The sequence below is a fragment of the Podarcis cretensis genome (assembly GCF_951804945.1).
Source record: "Podarcis cretensis genome assembly, chromosome: 3".
NCBI lineage: Eukaryota > Metazoa > Chordata > Lepidosauria > Squamata > Lacertidae > Podarcis > Podarcis cretensis.
In genome coordinates, this window is record NC_137172.1 from 112949957 (window position 1) to 112976160 (window position 26204).

The window sequence follows — 26204 nt, forward strand, 5'->3', positions numbered from 1 at the left end:
ATAGGTTATCTTGTTCAACTGAGAGGGGCCCATGCACATCAACTCCATTACATAGATATTTAGCAAGGTGCATGTGTGAGCTGGCCCAGGTTATCCAAACATTAATTGGGGTCTTGGAAATTTTATGTGTCCATGTCCAAGCATATTGAAAGGCGTATGCAAAAGACGATTTGACGATCAACTGAATTTTGCATTTGGCAAAGTCACAGCACAGGAATATTTGATGGGCCTCCTGGGGTGAGATATGGTATTTACAGAACCACTAAAGACTATCATTTGCAAAATGTCAGCTTTTACTATCACGCTCATAAATCTATGGTAATATTTCCTTGTGGGCACAAAACAGCCTAACAACTGGGTGTGGACCAGTACAACAGATTGTTCTGACAGGATTGTGCTGACAAGATAACACAAGAGTTAGCATTAAAAATTAAACTGTCAACATCATAATGCTTTTATATAAATCCATTGTGCAGTCACATTTAAAATAATGTGTGTAGTTATGGTGGATTCTTCAGCAGAACTATTACAGGTTTCAGCAGCAGAAGATAAAGAGATTTCAGTTAGGGGACAGGGGTGAGATAAGCAAAGACTGGAGGTAACGGAAAAATTCTTACCTGGTCTTGGACACATTTCAAATTAAATTACAAAAATAGCAGGGCACTTACAGATCTGTTGTTGTAGGTAATTTCTATACTTAATACACAGAACAATGCTATCAATCCAGAACAATCCTGTGAAGGAACTTTGGGAAACTTACGTACTACAGAGACCATTTTAATTAGTTCCAATAAATGTATAAAATGGAAAACTTGAAATTGCTGTAAGCTTCAGCCTCGGAGAGGGACAGTCTTTTCTTTGTGCACCTTGCCAAATAAAATGGACTGCTTGTCCCTCACTCCTTATGTTAGGGCTAGACGATGTGTGGCCCTCCATATACTCATTTAATTAATTTAACAACGTGTATAGGCCATTCAGTTGTGTGCTTTTTTTTAAAAAAAAAAAACTGTTTCCATAAAGTATTTATCAAAAGCCAACAATAAAAAATTTAACAACTTAACTAAACATAATACAATCAAATGTCAGAGCAGGCTTGCTGAAACAAATAAAAGAAGTATTTAGCGGTTTTATTCTTGGTTTACAACTTGTGGTTTGTCCGGAGCAAGACAAACCATGAGCCCAGATTCAGACAAAATGCTAAACCAAACCAAGGTTTAGCCCTGTGTAGTCAGGGAACTCACACTATTGCTCCTTCATGTTAAGCCATGGTTTGGCTTAGCAATGCATCCAATCTAGATGTGTTATAGTATCTCTGCTTTGCACAAAATTAACCATTAGGTATCCAGTTAGAAAGGGACGTGGGTGGCGCTGTGGGTTAAACCACAGAGCCTAGGACTTGCCGATCAGAAGGTTGGCGGTTCGAATCCCCGCAACGGGGTGAGCTCCCGTTGCTCGGTCCCTGCTCCTGCCAACCTTGCAGTTTGAAAGCATGTCAAAGTTTCCGTGCGCTGCTCTGGTTTGCCAGAAGCGGCTTAGTCATGCTGGCCACATGACCCAGAAGCTGTATGCCGGCTCCCTCGGCCAATAAAGCGAGATGAGCGCCGCAACCCCAGAGTCGGTCACGACTGGACCTAATGGTCAGGGGTCCCTTTACCTTTATCTTTATCCAGTTAGAAAATAAGTTAAATTGTGAAAAGAATTTTAAGTTGTGCACCTTGTTCAGTTTTGATAAAAAAAACAACTGGTGCATACTGAGGCAATCCATATTGCAGTTCTGAACTCAAAGTAGTGTTTTCATGAAGCAAATAATAGGCAATACCTTTCTTTCTTTTTTACTCTTCCTGTGGTTATTCAACTTGTATTAATGTCAACATCTGGACACATGACAGCGTAAGTTTGCATCAGGAAAAATATCTGTCATTATATGGACATGGCCAATTTGAAAAATGTTTTTCTAACCTTCAATGTTTGATTTTGCAGAGAAAATAACAAGCTTGATCCCTAATTATTGGTATTATCTTGACTACAACAGCGAATCAAACTGTTGCATATGAATTTAACAGCAATAGTTATTTTCAAGAGCAACCATTTGCTTTTTTAAAAAAAAATATATGCAATAATGTTATCTTTGTAATTATAGCCTTATACTGCCTGCTTGGATCTGCTACTGGCTTATGTAGTTTTTCACATCAGATGCAAATGGTCAAAATGACCAAGACCCACACATCCCTCTACAATATGTTGAAAGTCAATGCTTTTTGGTGACATGAATATCACAATCCAGAGAAAAGAGGGCTTATGTACAAAGAGGGGGTTAGTTGTGTGTGGGAGCATTTAAACATGATACTTCCTTGGCAGAGAGATATCTCTAAGTTTGTCTGGCAGGGCAAAAAGCCCAGAATTAAGTTTAAGATATTAACCGATGCGAAAGAGAGAGGGGGCTTTGCCCTGCCGGACTTAAAGTTGTACTATGAGGCCGCAGCTTTCTGCTGGCTAAAAGATTGGCTACTTCTCGAGGACACTGACGTGTTGGATCTGGAAGGTTTTAATAATGCTTTTGGGTGGCATGCATACTTATGGAATGATAAGGTTAAAATCAATAAGGCCTTCAAAAACCATATTGTCAGGAAAGCAGTGTTTAATGTCTGGACAAAATATAAAGACTTATTGGAAAATAAAACTCCGAGGTGGCTATCGCCTCTGGAAGCTAAGGCCCGAAAAAGACTCAATATGGAGGCCAAGTGGCCGAAATATTGGGAAATTCTAGAAAAAGACGGAGACAATTGGAAATTGCAGAGTTTGGAGAAAATAAAGGATAAAGTGCGAGACTGGTTACACTACGCTCAGATTAAGGAAGTTTTTAAAAATGATAAAAAGTTAGGGTTCCAGGTGGAGAAATCGAAATTGGAAACAGAATTGTTAGAACCTAAGACTAAGGTACTTTCAAGAATGTATAACTTGCTGTTAAAATGGAACACACAAGATGAAATGGTTAAATCGGCTATGATAAAGTGGGCACAGGACATTGGGCACAATATTATGTTTGAGGACTGGGTAAGGTTGTGGACCACTGGGCTGAACTTCACTGCATGTAATGCTTTGAAGGAAAATATAATGGAAATGATATATAGATGGTACATGACCCCAGTTAAACTTGCCAAAATATACCATTTGTCTGATAACAAATGCTGGAAATGTAAAGGAAATGAAGGAACATTTTTTCACCTCTGGTGGACATGCCCTAGAGTGAAAGCCTTCTGGGAAATGATATATAATGAGTTGAAAAAGGTATTTAAGTATACTTTTCCCAAGAAACCGGAGGCCTTTCTCTTGGGTATGGTCGGCCAGATGGTGACAAAAAAGGATAGAACTTTTTCCCTGTATGCAACAACAGCAGCAAGGATACTCATTGCCAAGCATTGGAAAACTCAAGATTTACCCACACTGGAAGAATGGCAGATGCAACTGATAGACTATATGGAACTGGCTGAGATGACCGGCAGAATCCGAGACCTGGGAGAGGAGAGGGTTGAAGAAGACTGGAAGAAATTTAGGACTTATTTACAAAAATATTGTAATTTGGTTGAATGTTAAGAAGGATGCTAGATCATAAATAATTGACCACCACTAAACTAGATGGAATTAGGACGATAAGTAGATTGAGGAAAATATAAACCATTTGGAGAACTATTAGACTATATTTAAAAGAATGGGACCTAAGAATATAAACAAGATGACAATTTGCTGGCTAAAATTTAAGACGATGTAAGTGGGAGCAGGAGATGTGAGGGAGTCCAAAGAGGTTTTGAAAATATGTTATGATATATGCTATATTGTTGATTATTTTTGCATTTGTATTTAAAAAATCTTAATAAACATTTATAAAAAAAATAAATAAACATGATACTTCCCATACAAAGTTTGAAATGATACATATGGGAGAAAGATCAGTGAGCAAAGCATTTCTAACACATCCAAGCAGCCACTTCTTATATACAAGGTAGGGCCAGTAGCTTCAGCTTTAATTGGGCAAAAGGCATCTACAATATTGCAATACTTTACCAACAGGTCCAATAATCTCTTGGTCATGTTCCAGACAGAACAATGCAAATGGTAGGGACAGGTAACGTAAAGGTAAAGGACCCCTGGACAGTTAAATCCAGTCAAAGGTGACTATGGGGTTAAGGCACTCATCTCACTTTCAGGCTGAGAGAGCCAGGATTTATCCACAGGCAGAAATCTGGGTCATTTGGCCAGCATGACTCAACTGCTTCTGGTGCAACAGGACACTGTGACGGAAACCAGAGCACAAGGGAACACTGTTTACCTTCCCGCTGCAGTGGTACCTATTTATCTACTTGTACTGGTGTGCTAGGTTGGCAGGAGCTGGGACAGCGCAACAGGAGCTTCACCCCATTGTGGGGATTCGAGCCACTGACCTTCTGATTGGCAAGTCCAAGAGCTCAGTGGTTAAGATCACAGCGCCACCCGTGGGTAGGGGCAGAGTAAAGTCAACACTTACTCCCCCGTACTGTTTTTCCTTCTCACTGCTAAAAGTAATGCTACAGCCATGATACCCTGGACAAGCTTTCCCAGGTGTGGAGTGAGATTTTTCTCTCTACACATCCAGGCTGATCTTTCTCAGCCACCATTGCTGGGCTTAGTGAAAAATCAGTCTTTCCCCCTTCCACTTGCTCAGGCTGGTGGTGCGTTCTGAATAGTGATAACACTGTTATGAATTTGTGGTTGCTAGACGCTTCTAATCCCTGGATTCAAGAAGCGTTAATAGCTAATTAAGCCAGGCAGGCTAGCCTCCTGGGTAATGGGCCATTAAGAGGACAAAAGATCAAAGGGCTTGTACTAAGCCAGAGTTTAGAGTTTATGCAACTGAGAAGCAAGGCAGCAAACGGAAAAAGCCAGAGAGGCAGAGAGATTGTGCATCTCCGTTTGAATCCAAAGCTGTGGCTGTGGGAGAAACAAGTATCTCTTGGGGTGTTGATGTTGTGAGCCCCTCCATCATAGGATCAGGTTGCATATATGTGTAAGTAAACCATATCTCATAAGGACACCACAGTCTCTTCTGTGCCTAATTTCCAAAAGGAAAAAAAATGAACCCTGGGTGAGTGCCTGGAACCCCTGGAATCTCACACTACTCAGAGTTTGGGGTGGCGTGCCAGAATATTGATCTTGCAATGTGTGTGCAATGAGAGCAGCCAGGTCTAAAGTTGGAGACCTCCCCGACACTACGGTCCCTTGTAAGGGTAGCCTTGGGAAGGAGGGCTGGCAGATCTGGCTGCGGGAATTGCTCCAATCTCTGACCAACAAATTAATTCATGCCCAAGGTAAATTAAGCACATGCTAAGCAGCTTGAATGAATAGGGCCCATTCTGAACGGGTGAGCTTGCTCCTGGTTAGGTCCTTAACAAGGAGGATTATCAACTAAAGATGATGGAATACGCAGGGGTAACTGGCCTAACAAGTAGAATAAGAAAGCAGGAAGAACAAGTACCGAGAGAGGAGTGGAAATTTTTGGTTGAGCACGTAGAAAATAATCATACACAGATGAAAACGCTGGCAGCATTAATGTAAAATCAACAGTATAACATCTTTAAAGGGATATTATAAAGGGGAGAAATTGGATCAATTGGATAAATAAGAATATACAAGAATTGGGGTTAAATCAAAGGAGCCTTGGAAGGATAGGGAGGGAAGTCATTGAATGTATTGGTATATTGTAAAATTTAAAGTGGAAATGTATATCTGAAAACTTTTCAATAAAATTATTTTAAAATAATTTTTAAAAGAGAAGGAGGAAACTGATGGAAACATAGACATCACCAGGTAACCACCTTTCTGGGGTCAGCATCTCCCTGCCTTGAAGGGTTTAGACAGTCCATGAACTCCCAATCATCTGCAGGTATTTTGACTCTATTAACAATAAATCTACATTATCTAATTTGTCAAAACTGCTTCCCCCCCCATACTGCACCTGTGAGGTAGGTGTTGTGCGACGAATTGATAAAATAGTGAGACAGAGGCTGGCTCATATCTTCATTCAAATCCAGTTTTTCAGGTGGAACGACTCCGTTCTCTTCTCCACTCAAATATCTCATAAATCCATCCACCGATATCTGCCCTGGGAGAAAAGAAATTAAAGAAGGCACATACTTTAGCTTCAATAACTCAGCTTGCAGTACACCTTTGTTTGGATTCAACTCATCCCAGAAGAACAAGACAAGCTCAACAAATTATTTATCATATCAGCAGCCTTGATTCTATGGGTTTGGTTTTTCTTCATTTTTCAAGTGATCCAAGAACAAAAATGAGCAGACTGCAACCCTTAAGAGTTTGACTTTGCATCTTACTTAAAATGCCGAGGTCCACCAAGCACAGCCAGGTGCAAAATAGTAGCTCAGCCCTGGAATGGAGGTAGGTTCTTATGTGTAATGTAAAGGTAAAGGACCCGTGGACGGTTAAGTCCAGTCAAAGGCGACTATGGGGTTGAGGCACTCATCTCGCTTTCAGGCCAAGGGAGCCAGCATTTGTCCAGCTTTCCGGGTCATGTGGCCAGCATGACTGAACTGTTTCTGGTGCAATGGAACATCGTGATGGAAACAAGAATGCACAGAAATGCTGTTTACCTTCCTGTCGCAGTGGTACTATTTATCTACTTGCACTGGTGTGCTTTTGAACTGCTAGGTTGGCAGGAGCTGGAACAGAGCAACAGGATCTCACCCCGTCGTGGGGATTCAAACCACCAACCTTCTGATCGGCAAACCCAAGAGGCTCAGTGGTTTAGACCACAGTGTCATGTGTAAACACACCCTAATTCTCCCAGTGCTGAAGAGGAGAAGTGGGCCAAACCACTGCTGCATCCCATACTTTCACTAATGTGCTTTTTAGGATTGGCAGAGAATAACGTTTCATTTTTATCCAAGGCTACTACTGTGGCTGTGCTGCATTTTCCTCAATTGCAATTAAGCAACTGATTTATCAGTGCTGGAAATGTCACAACGGTGAGCATTTGATTGCAGAAAAGGAATACCTGATGTTTTCATCAGGCTTCTTTAATAACTACCACTCAGGAAAGTTGAAAGGATAAATGGAGATGCTTCCCACACATGTGTGTGAGAGAAAAGGACTGGTAATGATCATATAAATAACAGAACAGTGATAAACCATCCAAACAATCCTCTGCATTGTCCCAACACATTTAAGTACGGTAAGTCTTAGAGAACAGTTATACCAGGGCAACTTGTTCCTGAGTGTACATATTAGCAATTGAAAGCACAGCAAGGTCACTTTTCTCTATTGCAGGTCAGGATGCATATGCATGGCTTTGTACACATCAGAGAGGGGTGAGAGGTTGTCTTCTCCCCAAGTGCATGGCGCGCTTTGTTTCCCTTTCTCGTAACACCCTGCTCCTGAACACCTATTTGTGAAGCTGACGGATGCACGTGCGCAATGTCTGTCTCAAATGCAGACACCTGTCTCAAGTACAAAGTGAATTGAGACTGAATTTGCGAGCCGGACTGAAGCCGGCTTGAGCAAAAAGACACCACACAGCAGTATTTCTCAAGAAGCTACACAATCAGTGTGGATTGTGAGCATCATTTGTGAGCATCATTTGTGTGCAGCTTCCAAAACTAGCACCGGGAGTGCATCGGATACAGATTCATCACCAATGTATACATACCCTTGTACAAGCAGCTGCTGTTTTAGGCACGTCCAATATGTACACAACCACATATCATGCCGAACCCAGAAGTGACCCGGAAATGCCACTAAAAGTCACCAAAAGGAGTGGAATGGGGAGGGGGCGTGATGGGGTGTTTGCAGGCTTTTTCAATGGGTGTTCCAATTACACGTGATTTCATGCAAGCACGCAATGATCCGGGACACAACACCACCACCCCCCCAAAAAAAACCCCCAGAGAGTTGCCTGAAGTCGTATTACCAACTGACATGTGAAGTTTGATAACTTCAGAAGTTCCTGGTCAGTTCTCACTTAAGTATTATATTTCAGCTGCCAAACAGAGGGCAGTCAACCTCCTAGGGAAATTTTGGAATAACTTTTCATAGGAAAAAGAAACATTTCCAGAACACACGACCAAGTCTTGCCAATGTGCTATTCAGTTCCCATGCACTTTCATGAGTAGCACTGACAGGTAATGATGCACTGAAATTCTAATATCCTCCATATGCCTGTATTATTAATAGAATGTCTTCTGCCAACTTCAGTTGGACTCTTTCCAGTCATTTAGTCAACAGAGAAAATAAGAACATAAACTGATTACTCAGAGGGGAGGGGGGAGAAAGTTTCAAGATCATTCCGTTCTGTCTGCTTTTGTTGAATCTGAAAAACTCATTGTTTTTATTGCAAAAGATAATGTCAGGCTGAATGTAGATCTCCTGGCAGCTAGCAAGAGGCTCAGCTCTTCAAGGGATTCTCTAAATGGACACATTTTCTTCATGTCCTAATATGCAGCTCTTGTTTAGAAATGTGAGCCCATGAGGGATTTCAGAAGACCCCCTGTGAAATGTTTGCAGTAATGAAGGTTTGGAAGCTCCCTGCTTGCTTCCTCCTAGGATTTCTTTTGCTGTCCTTTTCAGGTGTGCGACACACAGCAGTCAAGACTGAAACAATGACTGCAGAAGACCTGCTGGGAAGTGGCAGAATGGATGCTTACTCATGAGCAAATCTGCTGACGGCACACAGGGCATTGCTCTCAGCTGCTTCTCGATAAAGCATGTTGGATTCCTTCCCATCTACTGCAACCCTTCGCAGGGAAGTAGACTGGTGGATTGGAGAAGATTTCTCCCTTTGAAGTGGTAAAGGACTTCTCAGCTAGGGCTGGGCTGAAATTCTCTGTCCAAGGTTCTGCAAAAATAGGACCACCACCCCCCCTGAGAAAATGGTGGCTCTTTTACTGCTGATTTCTTGGGGAGGGGGAGAAATATCTTTGGATTTTTTGGGAAGGGGCTGCTGCTTACATTACTAGGCAAACATCTGGTGGGGCGTTTTTGGGAATGGGAGGTTTACAGGGGAGTGTAATGGGAGGAGGAGAAAAAATATGTTAAAAATGCTTTTAATTGAATAAATTAAGGAAACATCAGAATTATAATTATAAATGTGTATAATACAAACTATTTAAAGCAAAACAAAATAAAAAAATTCCTTCCAGTAGCACCTTAAAGACCAACTAAGTTAGTTCTTGGTATGAGCTTTCGTGTGCATGCACACTTCTTCAGATATCTGATATTCTTCAGATATCTGATATTCAGTTGGTATCTGAAGAAGTGTGCATGCACACGAAAGCTCATACCAAGAACTAACTTAGTTGGTCTTTAAGGTGCTACTGGAATGATTTTTTTTATTTTGTTTTGACTATGGCAGACCAACACGGCTACCTATCTGTATTTAAAGCAAGATCATGTTACTCCATCAGCCATGGCTTCCCCCAAGGAATCCTGAGAACTGTAGTTTGAGAACGGTGCTAAGAGCTGATAGGTAAAGGTAAAGGTACCCCTGCCCGTACGGGCCAGTCTTGACAGACTCTAGGGTTGTGTGCTCATTTCACTCTAGAGACCGGGAGCCAGCGCTGTCCGCAGACACTTCCGGGTCACGTGGCCAGCGTGACGAAGCTGCTCTGGCGAACCGGCACCAGAGCAGCACACGGAACGCCGTTTACCTTCCCACTATAAAGCGGTACCTATTTATCTACTTGCACTTAAGGGTGCTTTCGAACTGCTAGGTGGGCAGGAGCTGGGACCGAACGACGGGAGCTCACCCCGCCGCGGGGATTCGAACCGCCGACCATGCGATCGGCAAGTCCTAGGCTCTGAGGTTTTACCAACAGCGCCACCCGCATGGCTGATAGGAGACCCTTATTCCCCTGGCAGAGCCACAGTTTTCAGAGTGGCTTTAACTCTTCTTAGGGAACTCTTGGAATTGCTGAACTATTGTGGTGAAATAAGAGCACCCCCAAAGCAGTCAACAGCAATCTCTATAATAACTCTTGCCTGGATTTTCATTGCTGCTAGGACAGGCATCCCCAAATTCGGCCCTCCAGCTGTTTTGGGACTACAATTCCCATCATCCCTGACCACTGGTCCTGTTAGCTGGGGATGATGGGAGTTGTAGTCCCAAAACAGCTGGAGGGCCGAGTTTGGGGATGACTGTGCTAGGACAAAAAGAGACCTTGAAGGTTACCCTACAGTTGGTGTCTGACAGGAGCTAGAAAATCTTTTCTGAAATGGTATCAGAGTGTAGGTGGGGCAGAACAGATCCCAGAAATTTCATTCTTGGCTCAGGGCAGAGTGAACAAAAGAACAAGCAATGAGGTAGATCCTCAATTTCTGGTGCCCCACAAATGTAGTACGAAGGGCGTGTGAGAATATCTGCCACCGAGCGTAGCTGTAGGCAGTTTGGAAGTGGAAGGCCGTAAATGCTCACCTAAGCTTTGGAAATGTGGGCTTTACAAGGTAATCAGCCGTTTTATGTTCCAATTTATAAAGTCTATATCATTTTAAAAATTAATTATTTAATGTCCTGTCTATCCAACTGAGCACCATAATGGAAAATATAATCGCAGAGTTTCCCCTTTGAATTCAGAGTAGAAAACTTACTGAGTGGAATAGGATATGAATCAAGCAACTTCTGATATTTTAAGCTCCAATTTTTGCAGTTTGGTAATATAACTTAGGGAATATGCTTTCTGGAGACACTGTGGCTCTGTATGGGGACTACAGTTCTCATGATTCCTGGGGGGCTACCATGACTGTTTTAAAATGGAACGATAGTGATTTAAATGTATAGGGTAGATGGGACCAATGTCTAAGTACAACTAAAACAGACTTTGTAAACATAAACCCTAGCAAAACATTTTAAAATTTAAGAACATACTGCTATTTTTGCTCTCCATCAAGTGATTTATTTTTCGCCCACTTCTAAAACAAAAAGGATACTGAAGAATGACTGGCGTGCTGTGTTGCACAACGTGGCTGCTGAGTGACTACTCTCAACGGCTCAACTGAGAGACAGTTTTTTAATTAAGGAAATATAGGGTGACAGGTGAGCTTATTTTAAGAGTAAGCCAACCTCTTTAATAATACGTGGCCATGGTTCTTTAAAAAGAAAAGTAAGTACAGGTGATATTTAGCAAGTGTATGACAATCTCCATAATATTATGCTACCATGTTCCCATCAACATTTAGTTAAAAATTATCTTAATAGTCAGGCTGTAGTACTGGATAATTGCAGAGGTAAAGCCTTAAGATTCTGAACAATCTATTTTAAAAGACAACCGTCCCTTGTCAATCTTGGATAATGCCTGACTTTACAAGGAATTTCATTCTGAAACACTACGTCTGTTTTGGTTTTGTCTTTTATTTTCTCCCTTCTTTTCCAGTTACAATTGTCCCTCTGGCAGGTTAATAAGGGGATTTGCAAACTATGGGTTATATAAATTCCTGGATATTTGTGAATGAGCAAAATGGATTCCCCCTACTGATATTAGCTTACTTTATCTGTAGTGAATATCCGAGTTTGATTATCCGCTGATTAGGTAGGCAGCTAGATAGAGTTAGTTCCCTTCTTCCAGTGAAAAATCTAAAGCAGGGGTACATGCTTACTTTTAGTCAATCCCATTGGAGACTTCCTAAATGGCAAGTCAGCTGTTAAGGGAACTACAGGCTAATAGCCAAGATATTTGGATAATGAGCTTCCAGAGAAGTTAAATGGCGAAAAGCCATTTCTCCACCAGAAAAAGAGACCCCACTGCCATCCCTATATTGCCTGCCTGCTAGCAGCTACTTACTTAAGGGGCAGTTTCCTTTTATAGTTATGCCATCAACGCTAACCAGAAGCACGTGAAAATTAGTTTTAAGATTGCCTACATCTGCCTGCTGTTGGCTGGGATGCAAAATTATGTAGTAATTGAATCCACAGGGGAGGGAGAAAGGAAAAGGAATCCTGAAGATGGGCACCCCTCCTGTTTTGTTGCCTGAGATGGAGAGAAAAAAGATACATTGTACCTGAGGCCAATCAAGTTATTTGGGCACAAGAGGCAGAAAATCCCACAAGAACGTTTTCCTCTCCTTGGCAGGAAAAAAAACTACTACTACAACAACAAATTAAGTATCTAACGGGCTTCCTTCAGCTTGTCCGTTCGTGTCTAAAACTATGCTTGCCAAACCCTGTTGCCCTGTTATAGATGGGATGCCGGCATTCTCTGCCTCTTCTGTTATCAGGCCAGACTGCGGATTTCCATATCAGAAAAAGCTATATAATACCCAGAGTACCTGCCTGCAAACTGAACTGCGGTCCATTTCACTTAGTCAGATGCTAGTAGCCACTGTAACCACACATTGCTGCTGCTCACCTGAATAAAATTTATGCCGCGCCCAAATGCTCTTCCTTCTGTCTGAAAGACAGAGACACTAAGTATGCTGTCTATTTCAATCAAAGAAAGGCTGAACCTTGTGATCCCATGTGGATACTGCCTGCCCAAAGGAGAGAGCCTGACCACTGTGACCTCATGATGATGCTGCCTCCCTGAAGGAGAGAGACTGGCCACTGTGACCTCATGATGATGCTATATCCCTGAAGGAGAGAGAGGCTGGCCACTGTGACCTCATGAGGATGCTGCCTGCCTGGAGGAGGGAGAAACCTGCCCACATGTTACCAATTACTTTCATGAGAAAGGTACCCTTTGCACCCAGGATTTGTCAGACAGAATTTGCTTGGCTTTCTTCCTTACTCTCCTATACTCTCAAATGCATGGTCCACACTCTTTAAGTAGCCCTCAATTCCACCAATTTTTAAGGACTTCTAACTCTTAAACCCTGCTGGCTGCCTTGGGAGGTCTCTCTCTCTCTCTCTCTCTCTCTCTCTCTCTCTCTCTCTCTCTCTCTCTGCTGTGTTCACCTCCTTCATGCAACAAGGCACTTCTGTAATGAATACGAGTGATGAAAACTAAATCCGAAAGAAAAGCTAAAGTTTTAAAACGGCTAAGACTAAAATTAAAAATCAAAACTAAAATGTTCCCTCCATTGCAGACCAAAGCATCATATTCTCATTTCACAGGAGTTTGGTGAGATAGGAAGGGTTGGTGATTTCTTCCCAGGAGAGTTACAATGACAGCTACAATCAAATCAATAAAGCATCCTTGTGGAACATATTTGAATTCCATACACCTGAATGCAAAAAATGCTGTAGCAGCAGTTGCAGCAGCATTTTGCCCTGGCTAATCCAAGTCTATTTTCCAGAGAGAGTGAATTCTACATCTGATAGATATGGGCAAAACCTCTCAGCAAACACTCATGCTACTCAGCATCAGACTTGCAAAATCCAACCATAATCCACGCCTTTTCAAAGCATACAGCCTGCAATAAAAATGAACAAATCTCAGCACCAAGTCAAACAAAGCTACACTTGCGCACTCCTGTATTGCTACCTTCACAATCCCTTGCTGTTTGGTAGCCGCTATCACTGCTGCTTTGTTTTGTATTGTGGATTTATCTTCTTGATCCATTTAATTAACAGACATAAAGTGCTTCCTTCAACTTCCAACTAGTTGCTGCAAGAGAATTGCTGCATAAACAGTCAGGAGGTTTTCACATTACAATAAAATCTTTGGCTGAGCTCATAGCTAAGCCTCATTAACACGGAAGACAAGCTGCAAACAAATAAATGTTAGCAAAAAGGGAACAACTTTATAAATTGGATCAAACTGCACCTTTTCATTTATTTGTATTTTATTTATATTTACATGTTATTATAAAATGTTCGTAGATTAAATTGTGTGATGTTAATTAAGGAAGTCTGGGGACCACAGTGGATTATGAAAAATTTCATTCCCCTTGCTTCCCTTGTGGTAAACTAAAGAAACAGGGCTGAGAGATTTTCAAAATTGTATCTTAATTCGCATAGTTCCCAGAGGGCACAGATTGTCTCTTTCTCATTATTATTTAGCAAAATACAGGTCCCTACACCAAATTATTTTGCGATTCAAGACTCAGTGCAAGCAGACAGGGGCCAGTGACTGGCAGCTGCTAAGTTAACAGGGGCACAAAGTTATAATTTTTGGTAGCAAGCGGGATGCTGGGTAAAAGGTAAAGCTAAAGAGACCCCTGGATGATTAAATCCAGTCAAAGGCGACTATGGGGTTATGGTGCTCATCACGCTTTCAGGCCAAGGGAGCCGGCATTTGTCCACAGACAACTTTCCGGGTCATGTGGCCACCATGACTAAATCGCTTCTGGTGCAACTGAACACCGTGATGGAAACCAGAGTGCATGGAAATGCCATTTACCTTCCCACCACAGCAGTACCTATTTATCTACTTGCACTAGTGTGCTTTCGAACTGCTAGGTTGGCAGGAGCGGGGACAGAGCAATGGGAGCTGACTCCGTCATGGGGATTCGAACCACCAACCTTCTGATTGGCAAGCCCAAGAAACTCTGTGGTTTAGACCACAGCACCACCCATGTCCCTCTGGGTAGGGTAATAGCAGCAAGGGCCCAGATTGTCACTGAGCTCCCAATCAGCGTCACTAAATCTGGTTCCCACCAAAGCCTAGTGGGCAATGTTTGATAGCATGGAAATGATAGCTGCAGCAGTATCAGGGACTCCCGAGAATAGGATACACCTGTTAGCTAAAAAGCACATGTTAAGACCGGAATGGGGAAACCTGTGGTCCTCAGGATGTTGTTGGACTTCATATCCTATCAGCCTCAGATAGCATGGATAATGGTCATAAATTATGGAGAGCCACAGGATCCCACAATATCCTCTTAAGTTTTCTGCAAATACTTCCAGTCTCCTGCCTCTCTCCCAAAACTTAGCACCTTGCTAATTGCATTACATGCTCAGGGAAATGTTTATAGATGTCTCTTCAGAGTACCCACTACCTAGTTTGGATTATACTGACCTAATGCAATTTAAATCAAGGTCAAGAATCTCTGGCTCTTGGTCTCAGTGAAGCCCTTGATGCCTTTGAATGGAGTCTGTACCTTCCCTTCCTTGACTTAATCCCCTGCACAGGAATTAATCTGACAGACCACAAACAAGCTCCCATTGGTGAAACTGGGAGCTCCCCACCCCCCGCCAATAAAGCATAATTGCTGCAGAGAAGGAGTGTGTGTATTTTTGGGTAGTACGTGTGCCAATTGGGAAGAAAAGGTTGGCCTTTCCTGATCTCTGCACTTGGATAGCCCCTACTCAACATCACACCCCCACCAAGTATCAATTAGGCTTAGGATAAGGTCTTGTTCATAGGAATGGGACTTTTGTTTGATAAGACAAGTTGTAACATGGGAGGAGCTGGGGAGGGAAGGATTAACCCTTCTTTTCCCATGTGTTGCCACCCCTGATATATCTCTCCCCCCCCCCCCGCCATATACAGCACTTAAAGGTAAAGGGACCCCTGACCATTAGGTCCAGTCGCGGACGACTCTGGGGTTGCGGCACTCATCTCGCTTTACTGGCTGAGGGAGCCAGCGTACAGCTTCCAGGTCATGTGGCCAGCATGACTAAGCCGCTACTGGCGAACCAGAGCAGTGCACAGAAACGCCATTTCCCTTCTCACCAGAGTGGTACCTATTTATCTACTTGCACTTTGACATGCTTTTAAACTGCTAGGTTGGCAGGAGCAGGGACCAAGCAATGGGAGCTCACCCCATCGCGGGGATTCGAACTGGCGACCTTTTGATCGGCAAGCCCTAGGCTCTGTAGTTTAGACCACAGCGCCAGCCACGTCCCTTAAGCACTTAGGCTTAGAAAAAGGTTACCAAACATGTGAATGGATGTGCTGCTTTTTATTTGGGGGGGGGGGAGGCAGACAGAAAGAGAGAAAGGCAAAGAGAGAGAAAGCAAAAGGGAAAGAAAGAAAATGTGTGGCTTCAGCTCTGTCCATTACCAGCTCCTGTCCTGCTCACGTCTGATATGCAGCTCACAATAAGGATGCACAAAAGAGGTGACATTTCTTATTTTATTCTCATGGATATTTCCAAGCCATTAAAAAATTATTAGATAAGTTGGACGTATAGCTGCAAAACAGTTGTGTGTTTTTCACGAGAGAAGAGTTATCCAAGTCATTCTGCTTGCTGGGGTTTCTGTTAATGGTGACCCTAGCAGTAGTGCCCATTATTGCCCTTTCAGAGGTGTGCGTGTGTGCAAAAACACACACACACCTGTATAGTTTTGTTTTATGGAAGATGAACACATCATCTCTTTCTTTAAAAGAAAAGGCATTTGAAGATGAAGGGGAAAGTTACCTTCATTGCATATGGTTCCCTGTTTAAAGCACATAACTTTAAAAAGTCGTCAAGAGCTCTGCTTGCCATTTTTTTAAAAAAGATGATAATAATAATAATAATAATAATAATAATAATAATAAAAAAAAAAATGAAGGTCTCCAAGGTCCTTCCCAGGACTAGAGTTTAAAGTGCTCCATCCCCAGAACAGAAACTGACCCTGAAACAATGAATAAAGACTATTAATCAGAAATCTAGCACCTGCACTCATCAGGAAGCAATACAGTGGTCTGAACCTGCACACAGGAAGTAGTTTATTAAAGGCACAGGAAATCTCAGTTGTGCTTTGCCTATCTACATTATGCAGGTTGGGCTGCAATTTACATTTTATTACAGCAAATAAATAAAAATCATATCTGAAAACACAAAGAAGGATAGTGGAACATAATGACACCAGGGACTTTTGTGTCACAGCACCTTCATCCCTGTATATATCATATGAATGGAGAGTTCGTTCCCACCAAGGGAAGCTGTACGGTCTGCATATGGCTTCCCAGAAAGCAATCAAACATGAAAACAAGGGATTGCTTATAAGATGGGACTGCCCTCTTAGAAAAGCCTGATCACATCAACTAGCCATTGCAGATGCCAAATCCCTCCTTCTACCTCACTTTTGTCCTTTTTAGGCCCATGGCTTTGCTGGCTCTGCAGATAAACATCTAGTGAATGTTCTGCGAAGACATTTTCAGCTTCCTTTGCCGTGGGCTCTCTGCCTCTTGCAAAATGTGCTTCCGTCAGTGCCCTTGTTACCACGAAGCATGACTTATGAGGGATGTGGTTTATGTCAGATGCTATATTTAAAAGTGCACTGTACTATTAAGGTGTCTTCAAAGTGGAAAAGCGGGGCCCTCCCTGCTTTGTATTAGCTCCTGCCTCTACGTTCTCCGTTGCCTAGGAGGCAGACCCGTCAACTTGTACGCAGCAGACTTTGACAGGCGCTTCTACACTCTTTAGCAAACATAGATTTAAAACAGTGAGGCCAATCTGTCTAAAAATTGACAGGGGGGAAGATGCTTCTTAAATCAAGGATGAGATGTTATGGTTCTGTTTATGTGTGGTGATCCCCTACGTTGGAGGTAAGTTTTTGTTTTTAAGCAATGCTTGCAGGCTCGGAGGGGAAAACACTCTTCCTTTCCTCAGTGCACAATAAATTCTACATCTTGTTGTACATATATATTCAATCATTTCTTTAAAACAAAACACTCCACTCTGATTTGAACATGTGATGTCTGAAACAAAATTTTCTCTCAAAATATTTTGGGCCACATAACTTTTTTGTGGTTTTGTTTTCTTTTTTGAGGGAAGGATACATGACCGTCCCCTAGGTTTGTATTCACCGAAGCTGAACTTCTTCATTGTAAAGTCTGGTGAAATTCCAGTGCAGGGCTAGGGAAGGAATCCCAGCATGGAGACAGCAGTGCTTGCCTCTTTTAAAAAAGAAATAAATCGAGCTTTTGGTATATACAATCAGAACGAAAACCATAAATGTACCTATACACTCCATTTTAGGTGCCAGGGTTTATGCTAGGTGTTGAGAAAGTATAAGCAGTATATCTCTGCAATATACAAAATCACAAGGGTGTCATCACTCGGCCATAGACAGGTAGCATTGTTGCCCGTAGTGTGATGACCTGCTGGGCTGTTAGGCAGGCAGGTAACCCAGATGAGGAGAGAAGGAGGTATCTGGAGGATAGAGATGCAGGCAGAAGAAATGTGAGGAGCAGAGAACCAGAAGATGAAAACAGGGTCAGGTGAGCAGCCTAGGCAAGCTGTGGAGGTTTGCTGAGATCTGGGAAGGCGGGAGTGTTGGCAAGGTGTAAATACATTGTATGTGGAGCTGCTTTTGAAGATGGTTTGGAAACTACAAGTGGTGCAGAATTTGGCGGCCAGATTGCCGACCAGTGCAAGGTGATCTGAACATATAAAACCAATTCTAGAACACCTACCGATTACTTTCTGGACTCGATTTCAAAATGCTAGTTTTGACCTAGGAAGCCTCAAGGACCCCCAATCTTACTGATAACTTCCTTAGTTACCTTAGGATCTAAGGCAGGCATAGGCAGACTCGGCCCTCCAGATGTTCTAGTTATCTCCCGCTTGGACTACTGCAATGCGCTCTACGTGGGGCTACCTTTGAAGGTGACTCGGAAACTACAACTAATCCAGAATGCGGCAGCTAGACTGGTGACTGGGGGCGGCCGCCGAGACCACATAACACCGGTCTTGAAAGACCTACATTGGCTCCCAGTACGTTTCCGAGCACAATTCAAAGTGCTGGTGTTGACCTTTAAAGCCCTAAACGGCCTCAGCCCAGTATACCTGAAGGAGCGTCTCCACCTCCATCGTTCTGCCCGGACGCTGAGGTCCAGTGCCGAGGGCCTTCTGGCGGTTCCCTCATTGCGAGAAGCAAAGCTACAGGGAACCAGGCAGAGGGCCTTCTCGGTCGTGGCGCCTGCCCTGTGGAACGCCCTCCCATCAGATGTCAAAGCAATAAATAACTACCTGACATTCAGAAGACATCTTAAGGCAGCCCTGTTCAGGGAAGTTTTTAATCTGTGATATTTTAGTGTATTTTTGGTTTTTATGGAAGCCGCCCAGAGTGGCTGGGGAGACCCAGCCAGATGGGCGGGGTACAAATAATAAAATATTATTATTATTATTATTATTTTGGGACTACAACTCCCATCATCTCTAGCTAACAGGACCAGTGGTCAGGGATGATGGGAGTTGTAGTCCCAAAGCATCTGGAGGGCTGAGTCTGCCTATGCGTGACCTAAGGCAATGCAGATTTATCCATGTATCATCAAATGTGTATTTATTTGTATGTATGCTAGTTTTTAGAAGTGTTTTAACTATGAAATCTATTATAATAAATTTAGCAAAGCAGCCGCCATATGATGAAGAGATATTTGGGGAAGTGGCCACAAAGAAGGGCTACATCTAAGTAGGCACAGGGAGAGTGGCAGCCTCAGTCAGAGGCGACTTCTGCTTTTCTCTCCATGGCACTGCCACCTCTACATGCCATGCCTTCTGTTCCCTCGTGTATCCCTTTGGTCTTTGCCAAAAATGTCCTTCTTTGGGGTTGTAGTGATGTTAGGAAATCTTAGTTAGACAAACTTTGGTCAAGCTGAAGAAAAGCACTGTGGCAGAACCAAAGACCAGAAGAATTATGGGGAATGTGTATTTGTTACTTTAAACCGTAGACTAATTGTGAATAAGTTATCTCATGCATCTGCAGGAAGGAAACTTTCCCAAGTGATTTGTGGGGTTTAACACCTGGTTATCTAAGATGCTGTCTTTATGTGAATGGGGCTATCAAATCTTATTACAACAAGGAAGGAGAATTTGGTGTGTGTCTGGGAATTGGGAGGAACCCTTTCATCCCAAGGTCTTGAGAACAAATAAGCTTCAGCTGTCACAAGCTGAGTTATCACCCTACTAGGCGACCATTGTTAATTTTTAAATTAATCAGAAGAACGGATTAGTCCTTGGGTCCAATTACACGTGGGTTCTCAAGGATAAAATTGTTTGGAATGGAGCCTGCAAACACAGCATCTGCCCGGCTTACCAACATGCTGGCAGTCTTCATTCATATGTCTGTTCTTTGTGATGTAGAATTCCTGTCTGTTATCTTGGAAAGTGGATTCAGCCGAGAACTTTTGAACTATCCCAAGTCTTCTTTTATTCTCGTTTGTGAGTATGTTTAGCTAGCGATGTTAAACAATGTTTTTATTTTCATGTTTGAACCCTGTAAGAGATGTGCCTACTTTTAAGTATGATTAATCTTGTTGGCTTTTTAAATAAATCTTGGAAAAGGATTTTTCCTGTTTTGTTCTGTGTGCCTTCTGTGGGGGAAGTCTAAATCCATAGCCTGACCACTTAGCTGCATACCAGACCTGTTGAATTTCTGTCTGCAATTGTGGTAAAGCAATGCAGGGTGGGGCAGCCAGTAACACTGAAGAGTAATTTTCTTCCTTGGGTTACTCTCCTGGGCTATCCCCGGACAAGGGAGTGGTGGCAACATTTATCGTTTTGTTGTGTTTTGTCCTGAAAATAAAGCTTCTGCACACCCCTCCCTTCTAGCCGGGCCCTGTCGGAATTGGAGGACAGGTGAAAGAGGTGAGGGCGTGTGCAAGAATGCTACAGGGGTGCTGTCCGTTGCATGCCAAGGCCCCATGACCTCATCACTCCCTTGGTGATGAATCGCCAGACAAGACAGCAACATATAGTTTGGGTTCAAATGGGACAAAACGGATTACAGATGGCAATGGTTTGGCCTAGGCATTGGGTGAAGCCTGATGAAAAGCTGAGGAGAAAGGTTGGAGCAGGCCTCAATTTATTCCCTCGGGAGCAGCCCCAAGAATGCCCATTGGCCACCTGGGACCACTCTCTGAGGAATTTCCGCAACAAAGCCCGTCTGCCACTGGCCAGTCCACAGGCAGGCCTGCATTCTTTCCCAGGTGTGGCTGTTGCCAGGTCACAACACCTAACTTCTCCTAACTCTCCTTCTTTCATCTCTCTTCCCTGGGTCTGCTTTGTTCTCACCTCAAACCTTGGTCTCTGGTCACCATACAGACAAATATGGAAACATTGCTTAGACACAAGCTAACCTGGGCAGCTGTGTAGGGAGGTGGCTAGAATCTGAAGGGCAGGTTCTTTTTGTGTCAGTCCTGGGCATAGGAATTGTGCAGAGAAATGTGAGGAAAGGAAAAGGGATTGGTGTAGTGGCGGGTTTCATCACAAAGGCTCTGAAAGTCTTGTGGCAGTATGTGTGCGCGCACATGCACATAACTGTCTGCAACTGTACTCTCACCCACATCTACCTGCGACAAGGCTGCATTGTCATAAAATGGAAAATGGCGGCAATGGTTGCATGCAGACTGTCTTTTTGAAAACTTTTTTTAAAAGGCAAATTTATGGCAAACAAACCAGCTGCTTTCTGAATGTTCCTGTATACTTTCTTCTTTATATTTTCCAGCTTTATTTTTTGCTAGTTGAGTGCAGATGTCCTGCTGTTTAATTCATATGCGAGCAATAGGAGTGTGAAGGTAGGTAAAGGTAAAGGTACCCCTGCCCGTACGGGCCAGTCTTGACAGACTCTGGGGTTGTGCGCCCATCTCACTTAAGAGGCCAGGGGCCAGCGCTGTCCGCAGACACTTCCGGGTCACGTGGCCAGTGCCTTGCATACATTTGTGTCTACACTCAAACTGTGGATTACGTTTGTAAGCGACTGTTCCCATAAAATAAATAAATCAAGAAGCGGGTCTGGTGGGGGAAATACTGTCCATATTAAATGTGTTACGCAGACCAGACCAGAACTGAGATGTTAGTGGGGCTTCTCTCCAATTGCTGAATGAGAGGCGACAGGATCGTAATTGCTTTTTCTTATTAAATGTATCACTGACAGTTTGCATTTCTCTTATGACTTTCATCTCTGCTTTCTTTAAAAAAAAAACAAAGCAAAAAGCACTCCAAAAAACAACTTGGGTGATTTAAGGAAAATTCAATGTATTTAAATAAGAGCTCTAATATAGGGTGTGTGTGTGAAATGGCCATTCAATGTAAGAAAATGTCAGCTTTAGAGAAGAAATCTCTGGAATGTATGCAACTGCACTGCATTGAAGGAACAGAGAGAAGAATCAGTACCTATATGCTCTCCAGATCATTATAAGCATACAAACACCCCACTCTTAACAGGCCCTCTACCCCTCAGACAATACTCAGGCCACAACAATATGTCTGTGAAGGGGTGGAGGGAGAGAAAATCTTGAGGCACTCTGGTCCTAGGTCGTGTATTTCTTGATGGCATCCTGATCCCACAATTCCACTAATATATTGCCCATTCTGCAAAACTAGACTTGTAGGGACTAGGATATGAATGAGAGAGGGCAAGCATTCTCTCTGCTCTTGGTTGTTACCACCTAATCATCCAGGAGAATCCTCATGATGTAAAGACTGGGGTTTTTTTTGGGGGGGGAGTGGTAGTAGTAGTAGTAGTTAAACAGATAGACGCTGCACAAGTGAACTACAACCATGTAAAAATAGTAACTCTGGAGATGGTCAGAATCCGGTGCATTCAAGGTGGTACAGCAGTAACCACAATTTATCATCTATGGGTTGAATCCAACAATATCTCTCTCGGTCCTCTATCTGCCCCTTAAATTCCCCCCTCCAAAAAAATGGGATCTGCTCTGGAAGGTTGGGGGTATCAGCAGAGTAAATTTGAAGTGGGCAGATCTAGGGGACATACAGAGATAGGAGAGAAAGTAAAAGTACCATTGCAGAGGCTGAAGCTGTTCCACTCAGAAAAGAACTTGGTTGGATATAATCTTATAAATTGTAGGGCGGCACTTCCTGTATTGACTCTGAAAGTCAACACATGCACTGTCACTCACACAATGCAGTTGAATATCTATACAGTTCCAGTATGTGAGAACACGTGTGTGAATGGCCCTAAAGAAACTCATTTACATAAGGATAAAAAAAATTAGAATTTCATATTATTATTGAACAGCCACTTTTACAATTAACTATATTTCTTAAAATGTTTAATAAATGTCTACCTTTTAAAAACACAACAGCATATTTGCATGCATTTTAGCAATTTTACAAAGCTAAATAAAATACGTCCACTTTCTAGTAAATATTTCCCAAAGCCACACATATTTAGCTTTATAATCAACCAATTCTTGATCAAGACAGTCTCAAAGGTTAAGGGCATAAATAACCCCCAGAATTAACCTACTGAGCGGAATTAAAAGTCACATTATGATGAACCTTCCTTGTGCAAAATCATTTCAGCTTGCCAGACAAGACAATCCTCATCTTCCTCCTCCCACTGTTCTCCCTACCCCCCCCCCCAAAGCAGGGGGAACAGAGGGTGGAAAGCCCCATGGCACAAGTGAAAATCTGTGTGCAAGAACAGAACTGAAGAGTATATCTTGGCCAAAAGCCCAGCTTTGCTAGTAACATCACTAAAGAATTTCCCAAAAGCATCTTTCCCGATTATGACAGAATGCGCATCTATCCATTCTGAAGTCCACTTAGCATAAACACCTTATCAGCACACGAAATGCTGTGCTGCTTCCACCATTGGCATTATCAAGCAGTAAATTATTTTGCTCCAGTTCAGTGTTTTCTTATGGCTTTCATTTTACTTTGCAAATTTCAAATTCAAGTAAATAATTATTGTCCTGGTGATTACGTTTGCACACTCTGAATTATCTACCCTATGAAATGAAGAGCAGCGAGAAAACTAGCCCACCCACCCTTCACAGAAGTTCCAAAGAAAGTGTTTAAATGTTAACTACTTCAGGGCTGTCAAATCTTCAGTCATCCAGCCAGAAATATGATTAAATTTGAACCAGTGTGTATCTCTCTGTTGCAATTTGTTCATTGTTTGAAATCTGCAGCAGAATACTGAAGATAATGAAAATGACTGACCTTTCTTAGCCAGACTATTATTGGGTTCATATTTCTCAATCAGTTGCTGAACCTGTTCCTGCTTCAAGGGTGGATAAAGAATTTCATTTAACCGTGGGTCTCGTTGCTTCAAGTTTATAAATTCCATCATCTGGTCCACAGTAAGATACGCTCTGCCTTTGGCGCCGCTGTAAAAAATTGAAAGGGAAAAGGGAAAAGAAAAGGAAGCTTACCAAGTGCATTGTTTTTCCCCACTGCCATTTTGCAATATTCCTCTTGAAATAATCAGGTTTCAGCTAAACACCCATGAAACGTGTTATTTCATTAATACGTTTGCATTAAGAAGTCAATAAGTAGATGGACTACCCACTTGAGCTCCAACCCTCAACTCCTGCATTAAGATCAGAAGTAAAGCAGAACATAGGCCAAGGGTTAACTTTCATTGCTCTTCTGACTCCAGCCTTAAAGACAGAAGACATGAAGAGAGGTGGGATGAGGGACCACTTTGAAGAGCCTTAGCAGTACCAAGGCAGCTGATCTCACAAGTGATTCCCTGCCACCACTTCCCCAATCCAGAGGTGTGACTAAAGCAGTAACTGCTTGCTGTGCCCTCCTATTTCACCTGGAAAATAAGCATCCACAAGCCCAAGTGAAGCAGCACTGGAAAGGGCTGGAGCTGGTTGGGCATACCTGAAGCTTTATTGAAGCACTGATGGGCCAGTTGCTCTTGAAAGAGCAAAAGAAGACTCCCACACCCAGTCCAAACATCTCATCCCGAGAGCCAAATTTACATCTGGCACCAGCACTTGACATACAGCTTGACACTACATGAATCGCTCACAGTCTTCCAGGCTGATGCTTACTGCTTTATCCAGGTTTATACAAGCTTGCTCAGCTAAATGTGTAGCAAGTGTGGCAGATATTTTACACATAAAGGTAAAGGGACCCCTGACCATTAGGTCCAGTTGTGACCGACTCTGGGGTTGCGGCGCTCATCTCGCTTTATTGGCCAAGGGAGCCGGCATACAGCTTCCGGGTCAAGTGGCCAGCATGACTAAGCTGCTTCTGGCGAACCAGAGCAGCACACGGAAATGCCATTTATCTTCCTGCCAGAGCGGTACCTATTTATCTACTTGCACTTTGACGTGCTTTTGAACTGCTGGGTTGGCAGGAGCAGGGACTGAGCAACGGGAGCTCACCCCATCGCAGGGATTCGAACCACCGACCTTCTGATCGGCAAGCCCTAGGCTCTGTGGTTTAACCCACAGCGCCACCCGCATCGCTTATTTTACACATAAATATATGTAAAAAGAGATGCCAGGTACAGGCGAAGACACTTTTAAAAATATGAGAATTTGGTCATCTATAAGCTTTGGCCCTACGGTAAATTGAGCATTTGCTGATATTCAGTGATGCTTCCCTGTTGCTTGGCCAGCATCAGCTGGGACAATTTGCCTGAGGACTGAAGTGTCCCCATATTGACATCCATTTCCTCCACTTGACCCTGTCTCTCTCCCTGTGTGTGATTCATGCTAGCAACAGCAGCACATCAAGAGCAAGGCACTCCACAAATCACATAGAACAGCTACCCCCACAGGTTTATGCCTGCAGGCGAAACTCAGATTTGCATTAGGATGATGGAACATCCCAGCAGTGCACATCAGGTCTCTGCATCCCATGGTTAAGTGGTGGGAAGGAAGAGTGCTTTAGAAGCAGTATCTACATGCTGTTGGGAAAAGAAGATTGCCGCTGTCCTGGATTCCACCGAGAGGAAGGGCAGGAAATGAATGGAATAAATAATAACTAACAACAGTAATAACAGCAAGCAGAGGCACTTTTGCAATACAAGGACTTTGATAACCTAAAGAAATTCATGGAAGGAAAGTTTCCTCTCTTCTCCTCCCTGCAGCAACTTTCCCAAGCCTCATTGCTCATGAGAGCCCAGGATCCTCCAGAGAGGTGGGCTTGTTGTGGTGTGTGTGTTTGCTCACTGGGCCGGTTTGTGTGCATGATTCTGGGGCTGGCAGAACACGCCCTTTGCCACTGGGAGCAAAAATAAACAATAAATGAGCAGAAAACAAAATGTGAAGGTTTCCGTAATTCCTTACAGCTCTTGGAAGATGTGGTCGATTTCAGGTCGAGGGCAAAAGTTGCTCAGAAATTCTCTGTATATTTCAGGAGTGAAGTCATCTTGAGGAATTGACTCATTCTGCAAAGGGTAATTCAAATAAAATAGGTAAAACTGAGTTGCTCAGACTGAATGACACCATCACTAGGTCTTTATATCAGTACAACACCTGACAATTTTGCCTGCTAGTACACTTTTCCAGTGCTTCATTGAGTGTTTGCATATGTGGGCAGAGCTACTCCATATCCTGCTTCCATGCAAACGGTCCCTTTACCCATTCCTTCCCAACTTCTACATATCACCCATCTTCTACCCCATGAAAAAACTGTACTTGCAG

General features: G+C 42.9%; 1 protein-coding gene across 3 annotated transcripts in view; it reads right to left on the reverse strand.

Moving 5' to 3' along the window:
• PLCB1 (phospholipase C beta 1) overlaps window positions 1–26204 on the reverse strand; it is a 472399-nt gene that overhangs the window by 139285 nt on the left and 306910 nt on the right. For all 3 annotated transcript variants that reach the window (XM_079969662.1, XM_079969664.1, XM_079969663.1), the window contains 3 exons: window positions 25848–25948; window positions 23761–23927; window positions 5990–6136 (listed from right to left, as the gene is read on the reverse strand). In XM_079969662.1, the coding sequence (XP_079825788.1) occupies window positions 5990–6136; window positions 23761–23927; window positions 25848–25948 (415 nt within the window). The remainder of the gene's footprint in view (window positions 1–5989; window positions 6137–23760; window positions 23928–25847; window positions 25949–26204) is intronic.